The sequence below is a fragment of the Siniperca chuatsi genome, linkage group LG13 (genome assembly GCF_020085105.1).
Source record: "Siniperca chuatsi isolate FFG_IHB_CAS linkage group LG13, ASM2008510v1, whole genome shotgun sequence".
NCBI classification, from domain to species: Eukaryota; Metazoa; Chordata; class Actinopteri; order Centrarchiformes; family Sinipercidae; genus Siniperca; species Siniperca chuatsi.
Genome location: NC_058054.1, coordinates 22,555,772 through 22,582,735, shown reverse-complemented (window position 1 = coordinate 22,582,735; position 26,964 = coordinate 22,555,772). Strand labels below are relative to the sequence as shown.

Here is a 26,964-nt window from a genome sequence, read left to right as displayed (position 1 = left end):
CGTTCAGCCAATGAAATAGCCGTATGGTGCCGGCTTGGAAGAAAACGGACCAATCATCGTTTGATAAAGTCCGAGGGGAACGCTTTCTACGCTTTCTCTGGCAAGAATGTTAGTTCCTGCTCTTCCCTGGCCGTTTCCTGTAATCGTACAGTGTTGTGAGACGGAGAAAGCCATGTGTGTCGATGCAAAGGTAAATTTAGCACCCCGAAATTATTACTGTGAGAGTTAGAACAGTGGTTATGATGGTTATTTTCAGGTATTTTTGCCGAAAAATAGACGCAGACCAATCGAAACAGTATTGCGGCCTAACCCGTGTCTGAACGTTGACGGGCAATGGTTATTGTGGCACGTTGCTTTGGTTTGGTCCGGTTTGTTGATGAGATTGAAGGAGTCCGGTAGACTGAATGGTTAGTAGTAAATGACAGAGAAGAGAGGTAACGTTTCCAAACATACAATACACCGTGTTTATAAACCTGAATATGTTTTCGGTGCCACACGCTTTTGTAATAGGCACATCTTCGTCGCGGTACAAGCTAATGCTAGCCGACGGTTTTATGAGAAAGACCGCAACATACGACCAGAGAGGAAAGCATCCTACCTCTTCAGCATCAGTACCCTCCTCGTCTGACTTCACTACCAACTATTTTCACTCACTGAATCTTCCCTGGGTAGTCTAGCTTTGTATGTTACTATTGAAAGTGCCTATTTGTATTTGTATTTTTTTTTCTAAACCTTTAATATCACACTGAACCCGTTTTTTGGACAAGGTGGCCACCAGTTAGATGTTATATTCAGAAACTATTTTTTATTATCCAGTGGCAGTCATTAACGTTAGTTTACTGGGCGTTATATGACCTTTTAAACTTTTTGTTTTACTCAATATTTGTTAAATGAATTAGTGGGGTGATGCACTTAACTCACAATGGAGTAAACTGAAAGTAATCATTTCAGTCACAGCTCTTAAGTATATAAATGTAAGTGTGTTCATATGGAAGTTTTCTGTGATCTCGTAAACTATGCACGTTCTTTCCGTGGAATAGGAATCAAACTTAAAATTAATGATGATGGTAAGCATCAAAGAAACAGAGAAACATATTTTGGAGCTGAGAAAGAAACAAGGACCTGAAGTTACAGGATTGCCTTTTGCCACATAGGGCCACCTTTGCCAAGCTCCTGTCTGCTCCTTGCTATTTTTGTACACTTAAACACACTTGTACTAACCATTGAATGAAGCCCACCAAATTTCAGTTGTTGTATACAGGTTTGAGCTATGTAATAAGCAGTACAGCATTTGTTTAATAATGTCAAAGTCATTAACTTGTGCTTCAATGACATCAGTGTTTCTCCTCTTTTTACCAGCTGTTTACTTAAAAGCTGAGAAGAACTGGTCTGCGACTATTTAACTTCTTCTAGAGTCTTTTTATCATTGTGCCCGTCTCCCTGTGTGGAGTGGGCAAGATGGCAGACCCCATCATGGACCTCTTTGAGGACACACCCCTGTTTAACCTGGATGCCCTACCAGATGATTCCTTCTCTCAGGGCTCCTCAGATCCTGTGGAGGAGGCCCTTAAGCTGGCGTTGGGCCAAGTGGATCCGCCAGCCGAGCCTGAGCTCACAGTCAACGCGGGCCTTAATGTTCCTGTAGCAGCTCCTGCCATTCCAGACCCTGCCCCCATTCAAGTTCCTACACAGCAGCCAGTGGCGACTGCTCAGACTGTTTCCATAGCTGCAGCTCCCACTGTAGCCCCGGCTCCTGCCCCTGTTGATACTGTACCTCAAATTCAGGCCCAGACCACCATACCCATTTCCAGCAACACCAGCGGGGCCACCAGTAGCACTGTCCTGCTGAGCTCACCTCTGACTGTTTCCAGCTCCCCGGCCACCACCACCGCCACCACACAGCAGCTCACACAGATAACTCACCAGCTCACTCCACAGCAGTTAGCTGCCATCACACAGCAGGCGGGTGGAAAAATTGTCATTCTCAAAGGTCCCCAGGGTCAAGCCCAGGTGCTGCAGACTGTATCAGGAGCCACAGGTCAGACCAGTGGAAAGGTCATCCGTGTGTTGTCTGGCACTCCTCTTAAACCTGGCATGTCCATACTGCAGGGGGGGACAGTCTTGAATCAGGCGAGCCCAGGACAAGCTCAAGTCAAGGTGGGTGCTGCAGGGGTGCAGAGGCTGCTGCAGTCTCCCAATGGGCCAGTGAAACAGATGCTCCTGACCTCCATGCCTCAGCAGGTGCAGCAGACGCAAGGCCAGGCGATTCAGGTGCAGATCCCAGCCCAAGCACAGATGGCTCAAGGCCAGACTCAAGTCCAAGTCCAGCCCCAGGCCCAGGCTGCCCAGATCCAGGTCCAGGCTCAGGGCCAGGTGCAGCTCCAGCCAGCCATGCAGGCCCAAACACAGGTAAGCACCACCTCTTCTGCTACAGCAGGCAGACCGCAAAGTGTCACCCTTACAGCTGTACCACAGCAGGTGACACTTGGACTAGTTTTTTATATGTATATGCTATGCGGGTTGTTGCAGATTTTCCAAAGCTGTATTTTTAGGTCAGTCGTTTTCCTGAGTGTCATAATGTCATAATGAGTTTCATTCTGTGTATCTGATTCTAGGGTGGCGAAGCAAAGCGGATCACTCTGGTTCTCCAGCAGCCCTCTCAAGCTGGCTCTGCTGTCCCAGCAGGTCAAGCTGTTACACCCCAGCAGCAGGTCACACAAGTCCAGCAGGTTCAGACAGCCCAAGGGGGGCAGCAGCCCCAAACCCCAGCTAGACTAGTGCTGGGTCAGCTTCCCGGAGGCAAACTGGTGATCCAGGGAAGCCAGCTAGCAGCCCTGACCCAGGCTCGCACTGGAGGGCAGCCCAAAGTCCTCACAATTCAGCTGCAGGTGCAGCAGCAGCCCAACCAACAAGGAGGAGTTAAGGTGAGGATTGTTGGAAGTACGTGTTTGTTTAAGCAGATTAGGGTTTTCCTATTGTACATGTAGTGTCTTGTCACTCTTGTTTTTCCTCTTTTCTTCACCTGTTTGTGTTTTGTGATAAAGTGTTGCACGTGTTGAAGGTCTTGAATGTTACTGATAAATATCAGTATATGAATTTTCCCACTACTCAATATTGATATTAGTCAATTATTTCAAATGGTATATTCTGAAATCTGACCCCCCTTTGCCATACAGCTGCCTGGCAAAATGCCCCCAGCTACCACAACAAATGTGTTCTGTGTGACTAATATTTTAGTTTGCTAACATTTGTGTTGGACCAGAGCAAACTTGTGCATGTGCAAACTTACTATTCCATGACAAAAGAACAATAGCTACTTTTGTGTAGCTGAGTGAGATCAGTCCAAATGATGATCATTCCCACATTGGCTCTGCTAACTTGTAACCATTAGCATTTAATGTTAACGCTGGCTTCTTTTATTATCCATATAAGGACATTCGTTGTTTTGAATGACACCTTGTATCAAGACACTGTAGCCAGTGAATATAAAGAAAACAGTAGGAATTGTATATCAGATTTCCCCTTGCCCTTGTTACATAAGACTGAATGGCTTCAGGTTAAAAGTCTGAAATCTGGCTTTTGTATATCGAGCAGTAGAGTCAAATTGATTGTTGGCTCTTGAAAGTTACATATCCTCCAAACAATGTTTCACGTAACTTTTCCACATAGCCATTAATTGTAATGAAGTTGCTAAATTATCACAACATCATTCAGGATATAAATATGCATCATACATACGCTGGGTGTTTTTTCTGTTTAGTTTATTGCTGTTTTATACTGTCATAGCTGTATTTGTAACCACCTTAAAGCAACATGGTAGCATTTTTGGAAATATGTTTGTTTGCTGTCTTATTCAGAGTTGAAAATAACTGAGATTGGTCCAGGATGTGTTTATCCTAGCTTAGCACAAAGTTTGAAAGCAGAGGGAAACAGTTAGCCTAACTCTGTCAAAGATGTCTTTCACTACTCAAAAGCTGTCAAGCCTAAAAACACCCTGGACTGATATCTGTGCTAGAGAACAAAGATGAAATTGCTACTGCTCTTATCTGTCTGTTGATAAGATGCCAAACAAGCAGATCATATACTGTAACTGTTTTACTGTGTTGCATCTAACCTGACATTTTGTAATCTACTTCTTTGGTTATTTAGAAAACAGACTGTGACTTGACCTGTCTCTTCTTTCGCTCTCACAGTACCAGCTGGTCTCAGGAGCTGGCAATACTGGCAGCCCACAGGTGTTGCAGATCTCACAGGGACAAGGAGGACAGAGAGTTGCGGTGCCACTCAAAATGCTTCTGCAGCCACAGGTAGACTTCCAGATGTGCATAGACATTATCTTATTTTTTTTCTTATAAGAAAAAATAAATAAAAGTGGAAGAAAACTCAAACTTTTCTGCACAAACATTCTCCTTCACACAGACAAGCTCAGCATCCTCGTCTGGCGGCACAGTCTCTGTGGTGAAGGTCATCAACACGTCCACTGCAGGCCCCTCCACTACAACCACCACTCCGTCCCAGGCCATCCGCATCACCAAGGCCCCTGGCGAGCCTGCCTCTGTGCGACGAGTGGAGATCCTGTGCAAGCAGGAGAAAGCAAACCGCATTGTGGCTGAAGCTATAGCCCGGGCCAAAGCACGTGGTGAGAAGAACCTGCCCAGAGTCCTGAACCAGGATGAGCTTCCATCCACACAGACCTCCCCAGAAACAGGGGGCACTCTGACTGTGGTGTCTGCTGCTAAGAAAAAGACCAGCGGAGGAGGAAGCAAGAAGAAAAGTCCTGTAGCTGGAGGAACAACGCCCAAAACCGCAGGAGGGGCCGACAAAAAGAGCAAAGCGAAAACACCAGGAGGGACAACTGGAGTGGCTGGAGGCACAGTAATACCTGGGGCTGGAAACAAGAGCAAAAGCAAGACTAAGACAAAGTAAGTGATATGTATGTGAGGAGCAGGTGAGGGAGGTAATCATTTGAATGTAACATATCTCTGTATGTTTGGAAATGTTGCCTTGTATAAAACAATATTTACTACTGTTTTTTTTGTATTCTGTCTTTGTCTTTCTTCTCTTCCCCCACCTTCCTGCAGCACTATTACTCTAGTGGGAGCAAATAAAAGAAAGAGAAATGTGTCCTCAGACCACTCTGATGGGGAATTGAGCCCTGCCTCACCTGCTGCGCTGGAGGATGACTTGATTATGGTACAAACACATACATGGTCACGTAAATAAGATCAGCGCACTCTTGGAAATCCCCCAAATCTTAAGAATAGCCAACACAACCAATAACGGAGCATACAGCTCTGTTATTGCTTAAGTGTGAAAGCTGCAAAATCCAGGAAGTTAAGTGTCATTAAAGCTCATCCTTTGTTAAAACATGACAAGCTTCAATGTTTTTGCAAAGCCGTACTTTATTTCTGGTTGTACTAATTAGCCATGCATGTATTCTGACATTTGCGACAGCAAAACATTTTTAGCTCAACAAAAAGAAAGGAGCAAGAAGGTTGTGTGGACAAGTTTTCCAGTTTTGCCTTTGTTATGCACAGACCAATTTGGCTGTTTGGGCAGCAGCAGGGTCGCAGCCTTGTTGTCTCCCCGTGAGAGGGTTGGCACATGATACAACAAGCCAAAATGTCACACTTGCCAATGTTAAAAAGTAGATTAATGGTCAGGTAAAGTGAACATACCTCTGATGAACCTAGTGATGCTTGGTCTGCATGCAGTACTTCAGTATTCTTGTGGGAGAATTCAATGGTGACTGTAATTAGTTTACATTCTGAATGCTCTAAAGGATGATATTGTCTCAAATGACGAAGCTGATTTGTAGTGAAACCTGTTTTATCTGGGGTAGATCTACACAATTTACAAAGCATGCTTCTGGTGTGCCCATGTGGATTTGTGTTTTCATCAGCTTGAAGTTTTTGCTTGACCTTTTTTTTTAAAAAGACTCAATTTACACCTTTGTCCTCTGGCCAGAAGAGGCGCTCCAATCGTGTGGTGAAGAGAAAGAAGTACACAGAGGACCTGGATATCAAGATAACCGATGATGAGGATGAGCAAGAAGATGTAGATGTTACTACAACCGCGGCAGCTGTGGCTTCCATCAGTGGGGGGACAGCAGCGCAGCTTAAACAGGAAATGGAGCTCGATGTTGACGGACAGCCTAGCATGCAGTTCTTTGTGGTGAGTGTGGAACTATTGTAACAAAGTTATTTCTTCTCTGGTGAGATTGAAAGGATCGTCATAAAAAGATGGACGCTGATTGAAATGGGGTGGGTTTGTTGATTTATACATAATGTGTATTTGAAATGTTGGATGTAAATATGTAGGTCAACAGTCTTCAGTGTATTACTCTTTTATTTTTACAGGAAAACCCAAGTGAGGAAGATGCTGCCATTGTAGACAAAGTTCTGTCTATGAGGTTAACAAAGAAGGAAGTATGTATATTCCATTTATTACATTCCTGTACAATCCTTTAATTAATTTAATCTAATTTTGAGAATCATAAAACACCAAAAACCTGTTCTTCTCTTCAAGGTGTCCCAGGGCCAGTACACTAATGTTGAGGAATTCTTTGTGAAATACAAGAACTAGTAAGTTTCAATATCTCAATGAATAAGTTTGGCCTGAGGACTAGACTATTTTTGTTTCTTGAGGAGACATCCAAATGAGTAAAACTTGACTCTCTTGTTCTCAGTTCATATTTACACTGTGAGTGGGCCACTTTGGAGCAGCTGGAGAGAGATAAGAGGATTCATCAAAAGATCAAGAGGTTCAAGACCAAGCACGCACAGATGAGGCACCTCTTCCAGGAGGTGAGAGGGAAGCACATGCTGAAACTTCTTATTTTAGGCGGTTTTATGTGGTTCAGCTGCTTAAACTATAACTTACATTTCTACTGTTTCTGACCCTGTGGTTCTCTTCAGGATGAGGAGTCTTTTAACCCAGACTATGTAGAGGTGGACAGGATCCTAGACGTTTCCCACAGTGTGGACAAGGACAATGGCGAGGTGAGAGACCAGGCCTTGTCAAGAAATCACTTTCACAGCTGTTCAAAAGAGATTAACTGTTTCTCTCTTGACTGTGTAGCTGAACTCTTGTGATGTTTTTTTCTTTCAGAAATATGATAGTTTCTTCTTTTTATGAAGTAGCATGTTTGCAATAGTTAAATACTTGCTTTCACTCTTTCTCTGTAGCCCGTTATCTACTACTTGGTGAAGTGGTGCTCTCTGCCTTATGAAGACGCCACTTGGGAACTGAAGGAGGACGTGGACGAGGGCAAGGTTGAAGAGTTCAGTAAAATCCAAAACCGACAACCTCGCCTGAAGAGAACGGTGAGCAGTCAAGTGGAGGATAGCCAGAAGCCATTTTTAACTTAAGTTTATTTCTAATCCCCTGTTTCTATGCACATTATGAATTTGCTCATAACAAAAAAACTGAGAAAAAGGCAAAGACTTGACACTTGTCTCAAGTGGAAAGCGTGGTGCATCAATAAAGAGAAGATGCAATGAATATGGATGGAAAAGATCTTTTCGAATACAAAAAGTATGCTGCAGTACCAGCTTGTTTCTATTGAAAGCAAGGCATCGATGTCCAAGACCAAAAAGTAAAGCGTTCAGGTGGCCGTGGAGTCCCCTGTTCAGATCTAGCTGTCATCCCCTTCTGTCGCGATCTGTCCCATCATTGTTTTTGTGAACTGTCCAACAAAAAAAACTATACAGCAAAATGCCAACAAAATAATCTTTAAAAAAGAATCCACCACAAGATGGACAGGTGGACAGAAACAATACATTAATTACAATGACTAAAATACCATATTGCCCCCCTGTTGACACATACAGACTCAAACACTGGAGATGTAACAGGCTGCCATTCATTGTGAGTTGAACCTGGGAAACTCGAGATCCGTCCAGTGGCAGAATCTGGAGAGGTGGACAAAGATTCAACTGGCTTAAACAACTTTTAGCAGATTTCCTTCCTTCCAACTTAGGACACATTGATTTAAAAAAAAAAAAAAAATAATAATAATAATAATAACTTGGTTACATATGTCAGAAACCTGTGTAACGTGAAAAACATAGGTATGTTTCTTGTCGTCATGCCTTTTTTTTTTCTTTTTTTTTTTTTCTTTTTTTTTCTCATTAATTTTTCCTTCTCTCCCTTAAGCCACGGCCATCTGCCAGTTCATGGAAGAAGTTGGAGGAGTCCAGAGAGTACACAAATGGCAACACACTCAGAGAGTACCAGCTTGAAGGAGTCAACTGGCTGCTCTTCAACTGGTACAACAGGTATTGATCACACGCAGGCACATACTACACTCCATGGTCACCTGTAGCGAAGTGCATTTTGAAGTCTCAGTCAAACTGGATTAGTTTTACTGGGTAAGGTGCTGTAATTAAAGTAGTAGCAGGTGCAACTTTAGTATTATGATTGTATTAGAGCATAATTTGAAGGGACAATGTGATGTAGCATTGTGTCATCTATATTCTGGAAAAAGTTAGTCCATTTGGAATGATTCTTGTTAATTGCTTCTTCTTCTTCACTAATTACTCCCTGTTTTTTGTCTCTCAGACAGAACTGTATCCTGGCAGATGAGATGGGTCTGGGGAAGACCATCCAGTCCATCGCACTGCTGTCCGAGATTTACGCTGCTGGCATCCAAGGCCCTTTCCTGGTCATTGCTCCCCTCTCCACCATCACCAACTGGGAGAGGGAGTTCTCCACATGGACTCACATGAACGCCATCGTCTACCACGGCAGCCTGGCCAGCCGACAGATGATCCAGCAGTATGAGATGTACTGCAAGGATGACAAGGTAGAGTTATTGTTTCTGATTTATTTTATTTTTTATTTTTTTAATTAACTTTACTGATGTTAAACGTGTCTAATGAACACCCTTCTGTCTACAGGAGCACTTGATCCCAGGTGCATACAAGTTTGACGCCCTCATCACAACCTTTGAGATGGTGTTATCTGACTGCCCAGAGCTGAGGGAGATCTCCTGGCGTTGTGTGATCATCGATGAGGCTCACCGCCTCAAGAATCGCAACTGCAAGCTGTTGGACAGCTTGAAGATGCTGGATGTGGTAAGTGGGCCATAGACTAATGTGGATTTTGGAACAAAACCAATGGTTAAATGTTGCACTTAGGAAATACATGCAGTTTGCCTCTCCTTCCTCTGTACTTCTCTACCTATGTTCTATTTGTGTTCTGTGGTTTCTCTCAGGAACACAAGGTGTTGTTGACGGGCACTCCTCTCCAGAACACTGTGGAGGAACTCTTCAGTCTGCTTCATTTCCTGGAGCCTGCTCAGTTCCCTTCCGAGACTGAATTCCTCAGAGACTTTGGAGACCTCAAAACAGAGGAACAGGTGTGAAATATACAGTGGCACTGACACTCATATTCAGACACACACACACACACCTATCAATGTTCTTTCTTATTGGTATTGTATAGGTGACACTGAGCAAATCTTTTTTTTTTTTTTTTTTTTTGGGTCCATAGGTTCAGAAGCTGCAGGCCATCTTGAAACCCATGATGTTACGAAGGCTCAAAGAGGACGTTGAGAAGAACTTGGCGCCCAAACAGGAGACCATCATTGAGGTTAGTGTAAATAGAGCACATTCGATGAAAACTCTGTGCTGTGTTAGAAGATCTGAATGACACAAATAAACAAGGCAACAATTTGATTCTTTGACTGTGCTTTCTCTCAGGTTGAGTTGACTGATGTCCAGAAGAAGTACTACCGGGCCATCCTGGAGAGGAACTTCAGTTTCCTCAGTTTAGGGGCAAACAGTAACAGCAATGTCCCCAACCTGCTCAACACTATGATGGAGCTACGCAAGTGCTGCAACCACCCCTACCTCATCAATGGTACTGCATCACAATTTTATCTCAGTCTTCTGCAGGCAAAGTCATTGCATAATATATGCTGTGTGAACAAGAAATGTAAATTAAATGATGAAAAACGCAATTAGCATTTATTTTTTTAAATAGATTAATTTATTTTTGGAAATTTAAAAGGCTTCCTTCATGATTGACCTTCACAGTTGTAATATGATTGCACCTTGAAAAGTCAGAGACCATATAAAATCTAACTTTGTGGGAAAACAAAGGCTAAAGTTATTGCAAAGTGATTCCTCTAGTGATCACATGTAGAAAGCCTAATCCAGACATTTTACAGTCGTGAATTATTCAGGGAAAATTGAAATTTCATGCACATGAGTCTTTTGTTTTTGTTTGGTTAACATTCAGCGTGACTGCTGGTGACTTAACCAAGTTGATGATGATGCCATTCCACTTGTGAAAAACTAGCATAATTGAATAGCGTAGTAAAATGTAATCTGTCTCTGTCTTGTCCAGGCGCGGAGGAGAAGATCGTAGCAGAGTTACGGGAGGTGTATGACCCCCTGGCTCCCGACTTCCATTTGCAGGCCCTGATTCGGTCAGCCGGCAAGCTGGTGCTACTGGACAAGCTGCTGCCACGCCTCAAGGCTGGTGGCCACAAAGTGCTCATCTTCTCCCAGATGGTGCGCTGCTTAGACATTCTGGAGGACTACCTCATCAACAAGAGGTAAGAGGGCCAGAGTGTATTTAAATGCATCTGATGATTTTTAAAAACTTAGAAAAATGTTCAAAGTATTTTGAGGGCTTATGTGATCTGTTAATGTAAGGTATGTTAACTTATTTTTTTACAGATACCTTTATGAGCGAATTGATGGCAGAGTGCGTGGGAACTTACGACAGGCTGCCATCGATCGCTTCAGCAAGCCTGACTCGGACCGCTTTGTCTTCCTGCTGTGTACCCGTGCTGGCGGCCTGGGTATTAACCTCACTGCTGCTGACACCTGTGTTATATTTGACTCTGACTGGAACCCTCAAAATGACCTGCAGGTACAAGATTGTGCTTTACTATACTGGTATAAAATTACAGACTACAAGAACAACAAACCATCTTTACATTTATTTCTTTGTTCACAGACTGTTTTATATGTATGTTTTTACGTTTTATGTTCAGAACTTGTAACCATTTTCATCTTTTTATGTCAGCAGCTGCATATGATGCTCTTTTGACCCTTCTGTCATTCTTCCATCAGGCCCAAGCACGGTGTCATCGTATTGGCCAGTCTAAGGCGGTCAAGGTCTACCGTCTGATCACTAGGAACTCCTATGAGAGGGAGATGCTGGATAAAGCAAGTCTGAAGCTTGGCCTGGACCGTGCCGTCCTGCAGAGCATGAGTGGCAACAAAGACAGCAACGTCAACGGGGTGAGAAAAACTTACCGGTCATTAAATCAGTTTTCATTTTTAGGTTGGTCAGCTGTATTACTTATTTTGAAAAATGAGTTTGTTTCATCCAGTTTGGGCCACTTGTGTAAATGACTTTCTGCGTTTCCTTTAACAGATCCAGCAGTTTTCCAAGAAGGAGATTGAAGACCTGCTGAGGAAGGGAGCCTACGCTGCCATCATGGATGAGAATGATGAAGGCAGTCGCTTCTGCGAGGAGGACATCGACCAGATCCTTCAGCGAAGAGCCACCACCATCACCATCGAGAGCGAGGGCAAGGGCTCCACGTTCTCCAAGGCCAGCTTTGTGGCCTCTGAGAACCGCAATGACATTGCCCTCGATGACCCTGAATTCTGGCAGAAGTGGGCCAAGAAAGCCGACATAGACATGGACTCCCTCAACCGAAAGGTAAGTGCAAGATCAACCAAGGCTTACAATGGTGATTACCACAGCATGTAAAGTGCTGTAGATTTGATCTAGTTGTATTCTTGTTTATAGGCTTGTATATTGCTTGGAGTAATATGTAATTGACTTGAATTGAAAAGTTACTTCTCCCCCTACAGAACACCCTGGTGATCGACACTCCCAGAGTCCGCAAGCAGACCCGCCAGTACTCCAGTTTACGAGGTGAAGGTGGAGACCTGTCTGAACTGGACAGCGACGATGAGTATCCACCTGCTAATTCCAGACAGTCGCGTGCCTCCCGACGCTCCGACCGCCACAGTGGAGGGGGTTACGGCCGCACTGACTGTTTCCGGGTGGAGAAACACCTGCTTGTCTATGGGTACATAGACGTCGCTAATAGTTTTCTGTGCTTGATAGAATTTTTCAAATATCAATTTGTCAATTTATACTCTTTATTCTTGTCCCTTGTTCTCACTCTATTACCGGTTTTCTTCTTCTCCAGTTGGGGTCGCTGGCGGGACATCTTATCCCATGCTAGATGTAAGCGTCGTCTGAGTGAACGCGACGTGGAGACGATCTGCCGTGTCATCCTGGTTTTTTGTCTGCTCCACTACCGTGGCGATGAGAACATCAAGAGTTTCATCTGGGAGCTCATCACTCCGCCAGAGAACGGACGTGAACCCCAAACACTACTCAACCACTCTGGTATGAGCTGCACACAGATTCACTCTCAAAATGTTTTAAATGGGAGGTCAATTTTCTCAAACTGAAAAAGAGGATAAATGAGTTTCTTTGGAGGAGAAAAAACACATTCCTACTTAATCCATAACCTCTCTCATATAGTAAGCGCTGGTGCATGCTGAAGACATTTCCTTGTTTTAAGTTGTCTGTTGAAATGTCTATTATTGAAATGTTTATTAACTGTATATTTTTTCCCTGCTTAGGCCTGTCTATTCCTGTTCCAAGAGGCAGGAAGGGTAAGAGGGTAAAGGCCCAGAGCACATTTGATGTTCAGAAGGTGGAGTGGATCCGCAAGTACAACCCTGACACCCTGCTTCTGGACGACAGCTACCGCAAACACCTCAAGCACCAGTGCAACAAGTCAGTGAAGCCCAGTCAGCTGTGTTTTGCTGCATGTGTACGTGTGAAAGCATTGTCATCCATGTTCAAACACTTAAAACCTCTCTTCTCCCACTTCAGGGTGTTGCTGAGGGTGCGTATGCTCTACTATCTGAAACAGGAGGTGATTGGAGAACATGCCGACTCTGTCCTGAAGGGGGCTGACATCAGGTATCTAATAATGCGCTTTGTACATTAAGCCAAATGCAGACACACACACAGGCTTAATTACTGAAGTTCACTGTCATACACTTAAACACAATATGCCATGCATTCATTTTTTTCCCCAGGGATGTTGATATCTGGATGCCTGAAATGGAGCAGCAGGAGGTACCTGCAGGATGGTGGGATGGTGAGGCAGATCGCTCACTGCTTGCTGGTGTATTTAAACATGGTAGGTGTTCTCTTATATAAGCTCATAACATTTAGGAGAAGGGCGTGAGGATTTGTTACGTCTTAAATACAAAATCGTGTCTTGCTCAGTGGTGGTCATGTTCACCATTATCGTAACGTCTCAAGCTGTTCCAGTTGCCTCAGATCTGGAACTTGTCAATGCACAATCTGTCAAGATTTATTTTTTAAATTTATTTTTTTTATTCATTTAACAACCATGACTGTGTCTCTGTTGCCAGGTTATGAGATGTACACCACTATGCGTGCTGATCCCTGCTTCTGCTTCCTGGAGCGAGCTGGTCGGCCTGATGACAAGGCCATTGATGCCGAGCAGCATACTGGTGACGCCGAGCTGGGAGACGAGTGAGTAATCCAGGGCCAATTAAAACGTATTTGTCTATAGATTTATAGCAGACTTACACGTTAAGTGGACATTGAAACTGACATAAATGTCTACAAAGTTTCAGTGTCATAGCTTTAATTAAAATGGTCAGAGTCTTATGTATTGGAAAGGGGTACCCCTTGACTGGACACATGTCTCGCCCTTTTCCTACTTAATGGTGCTTTATTGTTTGTGTTGTACAGTGCTGACTATGATAAGTACTCAGAGGATCCGGAGTTCAAGCCTGCATCAAGACACGCCAAAGATCTTTTTGAAGAGGTACGAATCTGAGCCATGACATTGAAGTGGTTCTGTCTGCACTAGTCGATTTGCAAAGACTTGGTTGAATATTTTGGAACTGAGCAATATTGAACAATTGAATGAGTCTTTATTTGATCTTGTCCTCCAGCCTGACTCCATGAACGTGGACGATGAGATTTCTGTGGAAGACAAGGTGGGGCCGGTGATCACAGAAAGCTTATCCAGTCACAGCGGTGCGTGTGACTGGCCCTCCAGCTCATCACTTACAGCGCGGTTGCGGCGGCTGATCACAGCTTACCAACGCACCTACAGGCAGGAGCAGCTGAAGATTGAAGCGGAGGCTAAGGGTGACCGCAGGCGCAGGCGGTGTGAACAGGCCAGCAAGCTGAAGGAGATTGCGCGGCAGGAACGCCAGCAGAGGTACGCTGGTGGTAAATTATTTTCTGTCCCCAGTGGCTCAGGAAAATTATGATTTTATACTTTAACCTATAATTAAGTTTTCCACAGGCTAATTATTGTCTCAATTCAAGGCTTTTACTATTGTAAGAGTGTGTAGCAGTCATAGTAATTTTGGCTTTAATTTGTTGATTCAGGCTATCAATTCTGGCTATTTCCTCTTTCTATTCTGTCATATACATTTGTTCACATGTAATTCTTACTTTGTCAATGGTACTTAATGGTGTGCACAGTGGAGTTTTCTTGTAAACAAACAAGTTATGTTTTGTATCCTTGAGGTCTAACAAACATAAATGCATTTCTCATTTCCTCACAAAACATTTGCAAAGCCAATTTTTCTCAAATTTGAAACCTGTATTGTTTAACATTTAAGTTTACTAGCAAGCAGTCTTCGTCTCCCCTGCCTTTGTTGACACATTGCTACATATCTTGACGTGTTACAGTCACCTGTAGATCAGTGGAATAATGGGAAATTATTGGCAGGAATGTGTGTAGCGTCACCCCCGTGTGTGTTCATTTTTTTTATTTTTTTTTAAGTGGATACAAATATTCAATATTTTTCTTCCCATCCTTCACTTCACTCGCCTTCTGTCTTTCTCCCAGGTGGACACGTAGGGAAGAATGTGACTTCTACCGTGTGGTATCGACTTTTGGTGTGGAAAAGATAAAAAAGGAGGCAGGTCTTCCCGAGGGCGGAGACCCTGATTTTGACTGGAATCGCTTCCGTACCTTTGCTCGTCTGGATAAAAAAACCGATGAGAGCCTCAGCCGATACTTCCGCTCTTTTGTTGCCATGTGCCGGAGAGTTTGCCACCTGCGCCCAGGCCGTGGTGAAGGTAACTACTGCTACACATGCTGTCAAAATAGACTCGACTTAGCTACTCGAGCAGCAGTTAAAGTGTTGGATGCTTACTTTTTGTGGGGGGTCACAATGGTCAATCCAGCACCATGTAATTAGGCTACAGTATTAAACTCTTCCCTTGGTTTAAAGTATATATTTTAACGAGTGACTTCAATATTTATGAACAGGCCATTTTTGATAAATCCAGGCTTTTATACTCTTATGTTAAAGTTTTCCTTTTGTTTTCTAAAAGCAGAGAGCAGAGTTTACAGTCACATAACAGTAAATATCTCTTCTCTCATCCTGCTCAGAACCCTCAGAGCTTTCCCAGACTGTTGCCCCCATCACTGAGGAGCGTGCTTCCCGTACCCTTTACCGTATTAGCCTCCTGCGTCGCCTCCGTGAGCGAGTCCTGCCCCACCCCTCCCTGGAGGAGCGTCTGCCTCTGGCTCCGCCCAGCTCCGAGCTGCCAGCTTGGTGGAATATAGGTGACCACGATCGTCAGCTGATGCTGGGCGCTGCACTGCATGGTGTCAGCCGCACTGAGCTCTCCATCTTTTCAGATCCACAGTTCACCTTCAGTCAGGCTCGAGAAGAGTTCATCCAGAACCAGCAGGCCCCACCCCCTCCCCCTCCACCTCAGGCACCGTCCATCATGCCCCTTAGCCAGCCGAAGACTGAGGAGGACGTGCCTGGTGTAAAGGAGGAGGGAGCTGAAGACCATGCCCGGTTGCTTGGAGGTGAAATCGGTGCCAACCTACAGAGTACGCCCTTGAGTCACCATGACAGCAAGGCACAAGGGCAGGGCTGGAGCTTGAAGAGGAGCAGGGGGAGGGTCGGAAAAACAGGAGGAGGACGGAAGGGAGAGGGAGGGTCGGATTCGGATTCCGATTCCGATTCGGGTTCATCGTCATCCGAGCGATCAGGCAGCAGTGACGAAAGTGGAGAGAGTGAGGAAGAGGTGGAAGGAGGTAAGTTGGTCATTAAAGAGAAAAATGTTTAATGCTGCAAGAATAAAGATAACAAATTGAACTATTTTCCCTTTTTTTCTTAGCAGGCATGAAGCTGTGTGACGTGGATGAAGATAATAGTTTACTCTCTATGACTCCATCTCAGGATGGCATTCCTCCTCCTGATCCTCTCAGAGTTGATTGGCCCAAGGTAATTAATGTACAGTTTACTAAATGTACTTCTAACCTTGATTCAAATTTCAGGAATAAACCACGTGTTTATTTTCCTCTCTCTCTCAGGACCGTGTGTTGATCAACCGTCTGGATAGTTTGTGTACGCTGGTGCTGACTGGTCAGTGGCCCTCGGGGCGGCGCTACGTGTCTGAGGCTCAGCTCAACCCGAGCTCGGAGCTGGCGGGAGACGAGATGGCCTACACAAGGGTGAGCCGTAAACCCACTGGCACGCCTGGTGGCCCTGGGACAGATGGAGATGATGGAGAGTTCACTGTCAAGCTCCTTAAGGTGAGAATGCAGTGGAGGATGAGATAATATTTGACGCATAGGCAGGCATTTGAAAATATGAAAAAAAACTAACATTCTGTTGCTTTTTGTTTGCTATTAAAGTCATTTCACATGTATGAATCTGAGAGGTTTTAAGTGCAAAAATGGACACTACAAGGTGCAGCTGTGATGTGTAGTTCATGGCTAAATTAGAGGCCTCTCTGTCTGTCACCCTGTCAGGAGGAGGGGCTGAAGCTGACCTTCTCTAAGCAGGCCCTGATGCCCAATGGGTCTGGGGGAGAGAGCAGCAGCCGCAAGAGGCGCAAGGACCAAGAGGTACATGTATCAGGTTTACATGTGTTCCCCTATAGTACAGGACGAGTTGGATGCAAAAACTGCTTTGGATTTAGTTCGACAACTTTTTTTTAAATTTTATTTTTTGTCTCTTTTAGTTATCAGACCCAGATGGACTCCATGATCCACTGGAGCGTACTCCTCGGCGCAGGGACCCTCCCACCTGGTTGAAGGAGAACCCAGATTATGAGGTGGAGGGCGACATGCTGGAGGTACATTTGTGACACTTATCAGTTATAGAACAAGACGAACTGTTTCGTCAATTCATATTGCCCTGCTTTTAATAAGGCCCTGAAACAAAATGTCTATACCATGTTTCTGCTTTATCACGTAATTTGTCGCATTTCCGCAGCTTCTTGTGAACAGGAGCAAGAGGAAGAGGAGGAGGAGGGCAGATAAAGCCCTGTCAGGCAGTGAGAAGGTCAAAGTCATTAACATGAGGACAGGAAAGAAGGTGAGACATATTGTAATTGGTTTCATACACTTGATTTGTTGGCTGTGTGTTATCTCTTGCTAACAGACAAACATCCAAATGGTTCTCCTCTGTAGGTTGGAGCTGCTTTCTGTCCGAATCTGCAAGACCTGAGGGAATATCTGGAGGAGAATCCTGATAATGCTGTAGCACCTGAGTGGTCTGAAACTGTTAAGAACTCTGTACGTACTCAAGTTATTATATTTTTACAATGCAGTGTTGTTTAGAAAGGTGACTTTATTCATTAAACAGTTTTCTCTCTGATACTCTATTTACTAAAAGTTTTTCTCCCTGATTGGTAAATTTTGCCCTTTTAAGACTGTGGAAACACTGAAAATACATCCTGCACTCTTGTTTTTTTCATAATAGACTTTCCAATGTGTCTAATAATATTTATTCTCCTCACAGGGCTTCCTGCCCGAGACCCTCTACCACCGACTGCTGACCGAGCACTCAGAGATCCCGAAGAAAAGCCGCCGCCACCACCACCACCACCACCACCACCACCATCATCACCACACTCAGCCCACCCCTGAAGACCCCAACCTGGACGGCGCTGAAGAGGAGACTCTGGTCTCAGACGGAGCCTACATGATGGATGAGGAAGACCTGGAGACCTCCCATCACTTCCTCACCAGTCCAGACTTTGACGTTAAAATGGAGGGCGGCGACAGCCTTTCCCAAGGGGACTATGACAGCTCAGATCAAGAGGCGTTATTGGACGATGTCATCATAGCACAGAAGGACTCTGATTCCTCATCAAGCTCAGAGGATTGACTGAACCCCCCTCTCCGAACACATCTGACTTAGTCCCCTTCTCAACAATGAATCATGTTATTCCTCATTTATTTTTACCATATTATGTATCAAATTATGGATGAATGTGTTTGTTTTTTTTGTTGCTACTTTTATTCATTTATTTTATATAGGGATTTTTTCCATGAAAAGAGCAGGTTTGCACCCATCTGTTTTCTTTTTCATCATCACAATTGTGTTCATCTTTGTCTCCTCGATCCTCCTCTCTAACCTGTGACAAAATGGCAAAAAGCTGAGCTTTCTTACTTCTCGACTCGTCATCCTCCTCCTCTTCCACCAAGCCCATTCTTTCCCATCACATTCCCAGCCATGACCAAAAGGGGACCCCTGCTGTACAGATACCCTTTTCTTATCTAAGAACCTCAATGCTGGTCCTCTAGCGCTACATGAAACTGGACATGTGTACTGAGCAGAGCCTGGATCCAGATCCCATAATCCCTTGATCTCGTTTGGTCATATCTCCTGTGTCCAGACGAGTCTGTGAACTAAAAGGGGATCCAGTGTGTGGATGTACTGTTATTGTTTTCACTCTATGGGAGGGGTGGGGGTTGGGAGGGAGGGAGGGGAAAGTGACGTATTAGTTACTAAAGCAGTGCTAGGAGGATTGGGTGTATTGTACAATGTAGAGCTGGTCAATTGTGTACTATGGTGCAAAGATGACGGCAATGAGTTACTATTCTTGTTTTATGATCTGAGTGTATCTGTGAAATGAATAACAGCAATCTACAGTGAAAGCAAGTTTGTGTGTATTATTGTGACTTTCACCAAGCAGAAGCAGTAAGCTTTACTGTTTGTACAAGCTTTCTTATTTCCATTTCTTAACAGATAATATAGCATAGCATGTTAAATGATTCCCCTTCATTATGAACTACAAATTAGTCATGACAGTCATGTCTACATACACTGCATTCTTCAGACCTATGAAGTACTTAATAGTACTAGATAGGAACAGTACTACATCAAATTATTTAGAATAAAGCAGATGTCCTGCCCTACATAGCCACTGTTCATCACTTGATTTTATTTTATTTTTTATTGATTGATCTTTCTGAAACATGGTAGCTGAGATATGTTCAAAACAAAATGAGGTACGTATATACAGTATTAAATCTGAAAATAACGATGGCAACAAGCTTAGAATATGTGTAGAATACCACTATATCAACAAAAATTGGAAAGAAGGCTACACTGTTGAACACAGGGCAGGACTTGAGCTTTCATTAGAGACAGGATTTCTCCTGAATCCAAGGGATGGGCCATGATTGGGATTAGTAACGAGGCGGTGTTCGGGTACCAGTCATCCTGAGAAGAGGACCGTCCTGCAGCCTGAAAGGCTTGACTCGGGGCAGCAAAGTTCCACAACCCCGATGTGGTAGACTTGATGAATTAAAAGCCATTAGAAGTGGAATGATACAACTCACTAAACTGACGATGGAGGTAAGACTTCTTTGTCTTTTATATTGTCCGCATACTTGAAGGCGCGTCTGAATGTGTAGAATAGACAGGTGTAGCACAGTTTCTATAGCATAGTCAAATCTGAAACTTGCGTGCAAATAATATCACAGCAGAATAAAAAATATGAGTTAATCGAGGACGTTTAAACCTGCAACAAGCTCCGCTGCTGCTGACTGTCTAAAATATTAAACATACAGGCTTAACACGTACTACTTTGTGGTGTTGTATTCCACGTGTTATTAATGATGCGTCATTTCAGATTCTGAGCCTATTTTTCTCTTGGTTTTGGACTATTTAAAGTAAATGTATATGTTTTTGTTTTCTGTGCCATTAATTTGCTATGGCCGGTTGCGTTTAGCAGCTCATCTAAACTTTCAGCTGGGGTGCATGGCAATATACTCAGGTAGAAAACCATACATATGTTGTTATCCGTCAATTTTACCATGTTTCATACTTGAATCACAACGGAATAATTCATCCACAAGCACTTGAACAGAAACTGTTAAAATAATTTTCATCAGATTATTTAAAAAGGTAAAATTATATTTCCGGTGTTTGACCCCCCACTTGCGCTAAACTAATGCAATAAAGTAGACCTCCTCCAATCAGAGACCAGTGAGCTGGTGCCGTCCATTGGCTGAGTGACTCAGCTCTTTGTGCAGGGATAGGTTGATCACAGAATACAGTAAATGTAGGTTTTTGCTGTTGTTTTGTGTTATGTTGTAATAAAAGAAGAAAGAAGGAAAGTTCAAGAACTCATCTATTCTTTAATTGAATTTCCAGACTCTCCCTGATAAATGGGGTAACAACTTGATCTCTCTAAAAATGATTAGATTATAGACTGTACACATTCCTGTGTCTACATTTCAGTACGTGCCTGTTATATTAATAGAATTAGTATTACTAACAGGTACGGCCTACATAATAGGAGTACAGTAGGCTATATGCAACTCATCTTTCAAGAATCAGTATCAGCTGTGACAGGCTGTAGCTGAAATGAGATAAGTGCTAATGCACGATGGGTGTCCTGGTATAAGAATGCCAAACAATGAAGCACAGAAGATAAAGGAGCGGAGCAGGTTGGAATATTTCTTCAGTCCTGCATACATTAGGCCAAAATGAAGACTGCAGATGCAACATGCATCCCTGCTGCTGTTTAATCAAAGGACTTTATACACTCCACAAACAGTTGCGAATGATAATGTGAAAAAGTGTCCCACAAAAAAAAAAAAGATATAACCTTAAAGAGACAGCAAGGTTTGGCAGTTTCGTGTAGATTTACAATATACACACAATATGATAGAAATGTACTGTTTTCCATTGAATCACCATGAACAACTTTGTAACAAAGTACATTTACTCAAGCACTGTACTTAAGTACTATTTTGAGGTACTTGTACTTTGCTTTAGTATTTCCATTTTCTGATATTTTATCTGTTTGTTGACGTCTAATAAACTTTTCAACCACATAGCCTACCTGCTGGCTTTTGCTTAAAGATATATTACTTCCATTCAACTATTTTAACTGGCATTTACCATTCAACTAAAGGGGAATTAAAGTCATTTTAAGTAATGTATGCAATTGAAGCCTCGGGGCTTTTCGTTTGCTCGTACATGGAAACCTGCTGTTTCATTTTAGACTTCAAACGAAAATGGGGTGCATCTGACCTTTACCTGGCTGTTTCAATTGGCCAAGCAAAACGTTGAGCAAACAAAAATAGTTGTAAATACCAGTTTTACCTTCGTTGGTTAAGAAAGCTACCGTGCTATTTGTTCCTTAAACGTCACATCTCAGCAAGTCACAAGCTAGCGGAAAGTTAGGTTTACAAATACTTTAGTTGTGTTTCAAGTAAAAATCGCACATTTTCCGACATCCCGTGAATCCAACACAATGCGTCCGGCTCGGACTGGGCGGTAGCATCACTCCAGCATATGAATGGGTTTGTGTTGGGCCTCCAGTAAGCTTTGCGCCCCGGGGAGCTGATATGTAGTATTTTGACAACAGTGTGATTATTTGGCAGTGAACAGCCTCAAATCACTCCCTTGTCCCAGTTCTCCCTAGGGCTTCAAAGCTAAGTTAGCTTAGCATCATCTCCTCGACCTTAACGTTATGCTAACGCAGTGATTAGCCAGCTAGCTAGCTAGCTGCTAGCAGCTTTAGTTAATGTAGGGATAGTTGATATAAATGGGTAGGAAATTAAGAAATTCGGTTTGTCAACAAAGAATTCAATCTGTGTAATAGTTTTTTTTAGAGTAAATAATTTCAAAATGGACCTAAATTTTTACTCTGACCTGTCGGATGGTTGTGCTCAAAGTGTTGATTCGGAGTTTTTGGACACCCAGGCATATGGTGGATACTCCGAGGAAAATAAGGTAACCTAACGTTAAGCAGTGTTTAATTTGAAAGGTAAGCTTTGGCTAATGGATATGTTGAAGTTGCACGTTAGTTTGTTAAATGCTAACTGTGTGTTTCAGTTCCCAGAAGGCAGCGACAGTTATCTCACCATCAGTGGAGCGGGCCACCCTTTTTTGTCCGCTGAGGTCAGTGAGTTAATACAAACAACATAGTAGTGCGGTGTAAAAAAACCGTCTTCATTGTATTGATCGTTACACACGTGTCTCAGTTCAATAAGGACTAACCCATTATTCTTTCTCCACATATAGCAGACATTTCATACCCCCAGCCTCGGGGATGAGGTTTTTGAGATTCCCCCCATCTCCCTTGATCCAGACCCAACTCTGAGCATCAGTGATGCTGTGTCCCATTTTGAACTGACAGATGGGTCAGACGGCACCAGGGGACCTTCAGGCTCCCGTAGCCTTGTTAGCAACCTGGTGGTCGAGGCCAATGACCCTTCCTTCGCTTCCACCTTTGTGAACTCTCAAGGCCTGGAGCAGCTGAACCTTGGGGCAATGGGCCAGGCTGGAGGAGGAGCCCTGCTGAGCTCTTCTGCATTGGTGAGTGCTTAATCTGTGGACCCTCACACACAATGCTGTTTGGTGTGTTTAAATGTTGTTAATGAATGCAGTTAAGATGGGGTTTATATTAGCATTTTTTTGTATTCTAATCCCTCTGCAGGAACTGGGGAATTCCAGTGGTTCACATTTCAGCAGTTCATCCCCCATGACCATTGATGTCCAACTTGGTGACATCGGTCATGGTCTTTTGGGAAGCAGTCAGCTGTCCACTATTAACCAGTCTGAGCTGGCACTGGGTCTTGGGGGTGAAAACATCAGGCATCATTCAGAGACACCTGAGCAGCCGCTGTCTGCAACACCATCTCCAGCTGGCTCCCTGCAGGATGAGGACATGGATGACTTCAAGGTGAGGGGTTACACCTGCAAAGGCCTACATCGGTGTTTGCTTGCATGCATTCGTGCGGTCTTGTATAAATGTGTTTTGGATTCCATGCTATGCTTTACATCCTGCAGCTAATACGTCCTCTCCCGTCTCTTCCGCTTTTCCTCTCCCTACTCAGAGGAGTGTGCTGGTAGACTCCCCCATGTCTTTCTCCTCTTCGTCTGCCCTCTCCCACATGTCCTCCCACCAAACTCCTACATCTTCTGTGTCCCTGGCTACAGCCAGGAGGGGCGGGGGGAAGCCGACCACGCTGGCCTCAGTAGCTGGGGCGGTGGGCACTAAGAAAGGAAGGAAGAAGAAAGACCCAAATGAACCACAGAAGCCCGTTTCAGCGTACGCCCTGTTCTTCAGAGACACCCAGGCAGCCATTAAAGGCCAGAACCCCAACGCGTCTTTTGGGGAGGTATCAAAGATAGTGGCTTCCATGTGGGACAGCCTGGCTGAGGAACAGAAACAGGTATAAGAACACATGCTTATACACAGTATATTAATATCCTGTGTCAGTCTTGGGGGTGAAAAAAATGTTTGGTGGTGGTAATGTACAGACAAAATACATAAATTTACAACAGTGGTACTCGTTTTGTCTCCACTAGGTGTATAAGAGAAAGACAGAAGCAGCCAAAAAGGAGTATTTGAAAGCACTGGCAGCTTATAGAGCCAACCAGCTCTCACAGGTAAGATCATGTTGTCCTCTACAGGAAAACCTGTTGATTGCTGTATGGGATTTTAATTCGTATGACTTTTCTGATTTATTTATTTTTTTTAATCCGTCTTCACCACAGCCTGCCATTGAGGAGATGGAGACCGCCCCTTCGCCACCTCCACCGGTGGTCAACCCGCCACATGCAGCCCTTCCCTCTGCTGGTCACCAGGCCATCCGCCTGGCTAACAACATCAACCTGGAAGAGAACACCATCACCAACATTTGTGCCTCCAACATCATCCTGGACGTCCCGGAGATGACCACACGTTCCCGCACGGGGGCAAACAAAGCCTCCCCTCCAGCAGCTGTAGTACCCCCGGCCCAGACCATAACCAAGATCATAATCCCAAAGCACATTTTGCAGGCGGGTGGCCAGGTGGTGACCGTGTTACCCGGAGGGGTCCGCGCTTTGCAGCCTACACTGGTGGTGTCGGGTGCCTCTCGTCAGCCACCTCCACTGCAGCAGATGCAAAACGCACCGCCTCCGCCACGGCTCCAGCAGATGGCACCAGCACCTCCACCCTTACAGGCCAAGCCCCGCGAGGGAAGCACCACGCCAGTTCTCCCTGTGTCTATCATGGCTACACCTCCACCTCCGCTCCAGATAAAAATAGTCCCAACTTCCTTGCAGGGCAAAGAGGCCCTGCCAATTATTGTCCCTAATACAGCAGCTGCGTCATCTACTCCGACTACATCTGTCCAATCTGCACCCATGGTGTCAGTGCAGGTGGTGAACTCGACTGATACGCCAAGCAATACAGACGACGATGAAGTTACAGAAGTGCTACCTTCAGAAGAGGTAAATGTTCTTCTTAATTCATTACTATTGTTTTTGTGTGAGACTGGGACCTTGTTTATCCACAGACAACTCTGTTTGATTTTGATTGTTCATGATTTGACCAAATGTTTTGATATTTCAGTTTGAAGCGCCAAGCTGCTGTCATAGCAACAGATTCATAACTTTCAGGAGCGCAGACTATTCAGATTTAACTTGGTCAAAGTTTTAAAGTAACTGCCAAAGTCAGAAGATGTTACATTTTATCCCCCCTACTTACTGTTACAATAGTGCCTATAAATCCTGGACTTTTTATGATTATTTTGTTTGTTCGTTTTACAGCATTGAATACAAAGCCCACATGAAATTATTATAGAAGTATTCGCCACAAGTACTTATTATGACACAACTAAATTAGAACCGGTACAGCCAAAGGTTTTTAGGAGGTTGAATGGAAATCATCTGTGGTTTTTAGGTTCAGACACCTGTATCTGAAAGGTCCAACATCTGGTCGGTTCATTTCCAGTCAGAAACAACACTATGAAGACAAAGGAACAATCCTAAAAATCTAGTAGCGAGACCACCAACAGGCTTACGGCAGCTCTGAAGTAGCTTCATGTTTCATGAGATGGGTTGCCTGGGTGTTTTACTAGTTTCATAGCAGAGTGGCAAAGAGAAAGCCACAGCTGAAGACACTCGCATGACATCGGGGTAGTGAAAATTGCCCTTCACTCAATCCATGCAAACTGACACAGCTGGAGCAGTTTCACACAGACGATTGGGGGGGGGAAATGCACTTTCCAGATGTACATAGATGATACAGACCTATTTACATAGACCCAAAGCTGTAACTGCTGTCAAAGGTGCCTCTACTAAACATTAACTTGAAGAGGGTGGATACTTATGCCATCAGTTCTTTTGTGTTTTATATCTGTTGACTTTGACATGAAATCTTTTACTCTTGGTTAGTGCAAAAAATCCCATTTACATCCACTGTGATTCAAAGTTCTAAAACAATAATACCTAAAGTCCAAGAGGGTGAATATTTATATAGGCATCATATTTATTTGTATTCACACATTTGCTTTCACTGTGTCATACGATGTTGTGGAGAAAATGACACCGGTGTAATATGATCACCTACTGTGCCTAGGTCAGTGTGCAGAAAGTACCGGGTACCAATATTAATGATGCTCTTCCAAATCTTTCCTCCTATTTTCAGGATGAGATGGAGGTGAATGGGTCCACTGATGCTGCAACTATGAAGAGTGTGTGTGTGAGGGTGGGCTGTAACAACCCAGTCGTAGAGAGTGAAGACTGGGACAAGGAATACTGCAGCAACGAATGTGTGGCCACTCACTGCAGGTGTGTAGAGGTTTGAAACATGCACTTGTTTCATTGTGGTTTCCAGCAGACCTTCTGAACTCCAATATTTTCTGTTTTTCAGAGATATTTTCAGGTCGTGGTGCTCGATCAGGAATCAGACCATGGGAACAGTGAAATAAAGAGCAGCTGCTACCAATCACATCAGCAGAATACTTGTTTTTCACTAAGAGCGAGTGTTCATAGTTGAAGGACGGATGCAGAACTGGTACTGTACAGAAAGGTCAAAAATGTATTTCACCGCAGTGTCATAGTCCTCTCATTGTTTTGTACATGTACTTTAGGTTTGACAGTTGCTGTTCAGGACAATAAACAAGTAGTATTGCTAAATGGCACTAAATTAAGACAGTGATTCCATGTTGGTATTTTTGGCACACAGACTATTCTAATGAAATGTCTGCAGTGTGGATAATGTTATGTTTTATTATGTATACAGCTTTTAGCCAGGCATCAAGGGACTTCAAGGCAGCTAGAGAAAAGATCAGCACAATGAAGTATGTAAGTTGGTCAAGACGACGGTATTCTGTCTTTTTTTTTTTTTTTTAAAGCCTACACCGGTCAGTTTATACTTGTTAACTGTAAATTGTTGGGAAAATCTGTTTCTCAAAACACTGACAAAGAGGATCAACATTTCATTTTTACAGCAGTTTGAGACATGATTGTACAGTGCTCACTGTCTGATTTGATATACATGCTCTGAAATGTCTTGGTGTTTCATGCCTCGTGCCATAAGCAAAAGAACCAATTCTAATTCTTTCTTTTCTTAGCTGAAATATGCCTTAGTTTGAGTGGGAAAACAGTTTGTATCACTAAATACCTTTTTTTTTGTACTGTGGCACTACAGAGACCTTCTAGGTTTATTATTGCCTTCATTTTTTTTTTTTGGTAAAACATTCTGTTCAGATCATTGTCAGTTGTTAAAAAATGCTCGACTTTAATGTTTTCTTAATAAATGAGCAAAATTGATCAATCTAGTGATTTTTCTCTTTTTGCTGTGTCTCTTAAAGTGATACTTTTGTAAGTAAAACAGGCCTTTGCTCACTTCAGTACACACAGGGGT

The 26,964-nt window shown here is 43.6% G+C and overlaps 2 protein-coding genes across 6 annotated transcripts; both read left to right on the top strand.

The window, feature by feature from the left end:
* The first annotated feature begins 42 nt into the window (after positions 1 to 42).
* Positions 43 to 18,961, top strand: chd8 (chromodomain helicase DNA binding protein 8). Of its 4 annotated transcripts, XM_044220141.1 has the most exons (40): positions 43 to 190; positions 1,360 to 2,157; positions 2,242 to 2,409; positions 2,616 to 2,924; positions 4,194 to 4,307; positions 4,420 to 4,922; positions 5,082 to 5,193; positions 5,968 to 6,174; positions 6,360 to 6,428; positions 6,529 to 6,584; positions 6,689 to 6,806; positions 6,918 to 7,001; positions 7,188 to 7,325; positions 8,158 to 8,279; positions 8,563 to 8,806; positions 8,901 to 9,077; positions 9,218 to 9,361; positions 9,496 to 9,594; positions 9,705 to 9,864; positions 10,354 to 10,564; positions 10,689 to 10,884; positions 11,088 to 11,258; positions 11,395 to 11,685; positions 11,841 to 12,061; positions 12,185 to 12,387; positions 12,627 to 12,783; positions 12,883 to 12,972; positions 13,092 to 13,195; positions 13,434 to 13,557; positions 13,780 to 13,855; positions 13,986 to 14,257; positions 14,897 to 15,129; positions 15,446 to 16,105; positions 16,189 to 16,295; positions 16,385 to 16,606; positions 16,826 to 16,921; positions 17,038 to 17,151; positions 17,292 to 17,393; positions 17,489 to 17,593; positions 17,820 to 18,961. In XM_044220141.1, exons 2-40 carry the CDS (start codon positions 1,459 to 1,461, stop codon positions 18,186 to 18,188), a joined length of 7,647 nt encoding a protein of 2,548 aa, XP_044076076.1. In that variant the 5' UTR covers positions 43 to 190; positions 1,360 to 1,458; the 3' UTR covers positions 18,189 to 18,961. The 4 variants fall into 4 exon arrangements, with proteins under 4 accessions (XP_044076076.1, XP_044076074.1, XP_044076075.1 ...); XM_044220139.1 differs by having other exon boundaries at positions 1,360 to 2,409; positions 5,971 to 6,174; XM_044220140.1 differs by having other exon boundaries at positions 1,360 to 2,409; positions 16,192 to 16,295.
* Positions 18,962 to 21,532: 2,571 nt separating this feature from the next.
* On the top strand, positions 21,533 to 26,870 carry tox4a (TOX high mobility group box family member 4 a). 2 transcript variants are annotated; one of them, XM_044220145.1, is made up of 9 exons: positions 21,533 to 22,055; positions 22,158 to 22,223; positions 22,350 to 22,640; positions 22,762 to 23,007; positions 23,162 to 23,500; positions 23,637 to 23,717; positions 23,826 to 24,545; positions 25,744 to 25,886; positions 25,969 to 26,870. In XM_044220145.1, exons 1-9 carry the CDS (start codon positions 21,951 to 21,953, stop codon positions 26,024 to 26,026), a joined length of 2,049 nt encoding a protein of 682 aa, XP_044076080.1. In that variant the 5' UTR covers positions 21,533 to 21,950; the 3' UTR covers positions 26,027 to 26,870. The 2 variants fall into 2 exon arrangements, with proteins under 2 accessions (XP_044076080.1, XP_044076079.1); XM_044220144.1 differs by having other exon boundaries at positions 21,534 to 22,055; positions 22,347 to 22,640.
* The last annotated feature ends 94 nt before the right edge of the window (positions 26,871 to 26,964 follow it).